Source organism: Empidonax traillii, unplaced genomic scaffold, assembly GCF_003031625.1.
Source record: "Empidonax traillii isolate 1590-97213 ecotype Southwest subspecies unplaced genomic scaffold, ASM303162v1 scaffold7675:size18249, whole genome shotgun sequence".
In the NCBI taxonomy this organism is placed as follows: Eukaryota; Metazoa; Chordata; class Aves; order Passeriformes; family Tyrannidae; genus Empidonax; species Empidonax traillii.
Genome location: NW_020962631.1, coordinates 1 through 3,533, shown reverse-complemented (window position 1 = coordinate 3,533; position 3,533 = coordinate 1). Strand labels below are relative to the sequence as shown.

At 42.7% G+C, this 3,533-nt stretch overlaps 1 protein-coding gene across 1 annotated transcript in view; it reads left to right on the top strand.

Annotated features, from left to right (window-relative positions):
- Window positions 1-3,073, top strand: part of ADCK2 (aarF domain containing kinase 2) — a gene marked incomplete at its 5' end in the record, with an annotated part of 12,789 nt that extends 9,716 nt beyond the window's left edge. The window contains 3 exons of the mRNA XM_027911363.1: window positions 633-835; window positions 947-1,000; window positions 2,203-3,073. Of these exons, the coding sequence (XP_027767164.1) occupies window positions 633-835; window positions 947-1,000; window positions 2,203-2,346 (401 nt within the window). The remainder of the gene's footprint in view (window positions 1-632; window positions 836-946; window positions 1,001-2,202) is intronic.
- Window positions 3,074-3,533: the final 460 nt, after the last annotated feature.

Genomic DNA, 3,533 nt, shown 5'->3' with positions numbered 1-3,533 from the left:
AAGATATTCCCCTACAGCAAGGACGCTGCCAGAGTGGAACAATTTCAGTGGCTCAGGAAACAGAAGGTGCTAAATGGGAAGTATGGCTGCCACTCCCTGGTTAGGAGTGCTTCTGCTGCAAGTGAAGACTGCCTGGGAGCCACTTGCATTGGAGGCTATTGCAGAATCTGTCAGGTTTTGCTAGAGAAGGGGAGGGAATGGATTGACAACTTGATCTTCCATGTGTTCCCTTCTGCAGCCTTGCTGCTGGAAAGCCCAGGTGCCTTTCTCCATTTTGCTGCTGTGTGTCAGCATCTGTAGAGAAGAATACGCAAAACAGGTGGACTGTCTGACTAAGAGAGCAGGCTCCTGCGTATAAGGAGAACTACTTTATCCTCCTTCCCACCTGAAAAACACTTTCAGATGGACTAGAGAATCTGGTGCTGATGTCTCCTATTCATTCTGAGAACAAGCATCTGTGCTCATACTTGCCTGTTTTTCAGCTGCAGGTTGAATGGCTCACCAGCATATCTCGAGAAGGACACATTTTGTCTTGGTCTGTTTATAATCTGCCCAAGCAGGCCAAGGAATCCATGCTAAACCATGTATTCAGGCCCATCCTGTGCTGCCAGATGTATTTCTCAGCAACTAAGCAAGAACTGCAAACAATTGGTTGCAAGTTACCGGCGATCAAGTCCTGATTCTCTTGTTCCAACTTGTTCCTCAGGGGGAGAGAGTGGCAGAGCTGATCCTCCACCACGCCCGCGCCAACCAGTGCCAGGATATCGAGCGGTTCAAGGCTGAGATGGCAGAACTGGTGGCCAAGGTCCGGGGAAACACCATCGCCCTGGGGAAGGCAAGTGCACCGTGTCTCATTCTTACTCACTTGCAATTCACTGCAACTCGGCACTGAAAACTGAAACAAAAGGGGTTTTTGATCAGTTGTTCACTTCTTTTTGTATTCCAGCTGCAGGTGGGAAATCTCCTCTCGAATGTCTTCAAACTATTGATGACCCATAAGGTGAGGTCCTGTCACTGTCTGCCTTCAATAGCTGGAAGTTTATTTGGGGAGGGAGAACTACTGGCAACATGAAAGGCTAGCAAGGAGGGGGATTGACTTCTGAAATAAACTGCTAGGAGAGGAACTGCATCAATGTAACCAAGTGTTGCAGGCTTGCTGTTTCTTAGCACGTTTCTTAGGTATGTCTGTTTTGTTGGGGTTTTTTGGTCTTAATGCTACATTTAATGGCTGATATTGTTTACTGAAAGGAATATTTTGGTAACACATAGTTTTTCCTATCTTTTTTTGGTAGTTTCTTAGAAGCAGAAAATTAAATCTAATATATATTCCACTTCTATATCATTGCATGCATTCTTCCCTGGACCTCTTTCTTGATATGGGGCTATATAACAGCACCAGGCCATTTTACTAGTTTGTTAGAGGGCTCAAAGGTGAGAAGTTGCTCACAGGACAGAGATAACATAAGTAAACTGATTTTTTAGGAAACAAGTTTCCACAGCTGCAAGCAGCTTTGGAAATCAACAGAGCTGTGGTGGCCTGAACTAGAGGAAATGAAAAGGTTGTCAGCCACTTTGCTCACTGTGCAAAGGGTCCCTCTAAACATTCCTTACTTAGAGGTTTTTTTGTCATTAAACCTCATTAAGTAGGTTTCTAGTGAAATGAAATGTAATCTAGGCCCTTACAAAGCAAGTCCTCCCAACTTCTTAGTGCCTTGGTATGCCTTGAAACAATCCTGGTACCTGGCTGGGAACTGGGAAGCAGTTTCTCCACATAGAGAGCAGAGAATCATTTCCTCTGACCTGTGGGGTCTTTTATGGCCATTCAGGTGAGCTGCCCCTTACACAAACACGTGTCCAAGTATGTTGGATACTAATGCAGCCACGGTGAGCACTTGTAAGGCCCTGATATTCTTGTATGGAAGAAAAAGAAAACCCATTCCCCTTTTTGTATGAAAAACAAACTCTTGGGTTCCCTCAGTGCACTCACCCTGAAACTGTCTCCTTATGTTTGGGCCTGCTGCTGGATTTCAGTGAATTCTAAAACTCCAGTTGGTGGAGTTGCATTAGCTTCAGGTGTGCGTGTGTTCACAGCAGCCTCTTCCCTTCCCTTCCCTCTTAGCTTAGCCAGAGCTGGGACCTTGGTTGAATGGGCACAGAAGAAGAGAACGTCCACTGAGTCCATTTAGTCTCTTGTTGTTCTAGGTGAAGCTCGAGAGCAATTTTGCTTCCATCATCTTTGCCATCATGGTTCTGGAGGGACTAGGTCGTTCACTGGACCCTGAACTGGACATCCTAGAGGCAGCTAAACCACTGCTCATCAAAACTGCAGCTTCTGTCCTCAAATAGACTCCTGTGGCTGCTGCCCTCTCCCTGTGTGGGGTTACCTGCGCTGTCTGTGAGCCAACAGGAGGGAAGCTGAAGGTGAAGTCACATGTGCCCTGAGGACATGCTGTGCAATGATTACTCTGCAATTACGTTTCCTTCAGTCGTTTCAGCCGAGCACCAGGCATGGGATGATCAGAAGGTCTATTCCAGAAACCAGAAGACTTTGCACAATTGGACATTTCTGACTCATTGCACAATTTTAAGAGCTAATGTGCTCTGGTAGTTTTTAAACAGATATATGTATCTTAAGTGCACAAGATGACTGCAGCCTGATGAGAAAGCAGTCTTACTTGTCCAAAAGTCTTCAAAAAGATGTTCATTGATCAAGTCTGTTTTAAAACACATCAGGGTAAATATTTAAGGTTAATTTACTGACTTACCTGTCACTGTGGTATAAGAAATGATGTTCTAACATCACCTAAGCAACACAGGCTGAAAAAGCCAATAAACCTCATTGTCTTTTGTACTTTTAACTTCTACTTTTCTTGTAGAAGTGTCCCAAGATCCTGCATGTAGCGGTCTGTTCTTAATCATTTTGGATGATAAAAACAGACCAGTCATTTTGATTTTTTTTTTCAAACTTCTGTACTCCAGCACATTAGTATGGAAGTTTGATTATAAACAGCATAATAAAATATTTGCCTAGGCAGAAAAACCTAATTCCATAATAAAAAGCAACTTCTGGGAATATTTGTGCTGCTCTTAATTTTTCTGTTTCTGAAGTTTAAAAGTCTTTTTTTTAATCTCTGTGTGCTTCCTTCTACTACCCTCCCCCATGCCGGTGTCACCCTATTTAACTCAAAGCCTTAACTGATATGCAGATTCTTGGGGTTTGTTTCCAATAGCTGCAAAACAAGAAGTCTAAGAATTTTCCTAATGGATCAAAAACATGTTGCAAATGTTTAAAATTAAATAAAGCCAGCAAAAGACCTAGATTATATGTGGCATTCACAGTCAGTTATTTTAATAGCAGTATTAAAATTATTTTATGGCTGCATTTTAATAGTGAGAAATATAGTCTCTGAATGACTGGAAATACTGTGATATTAAATATATTCCCAGATATACCATATGTGAAATAGCAGTAGTGCAGACTCTCTGCAGTGGTCTGTTCTCAAATGGTTAAGCAATGAAAAGAAAGTACATAA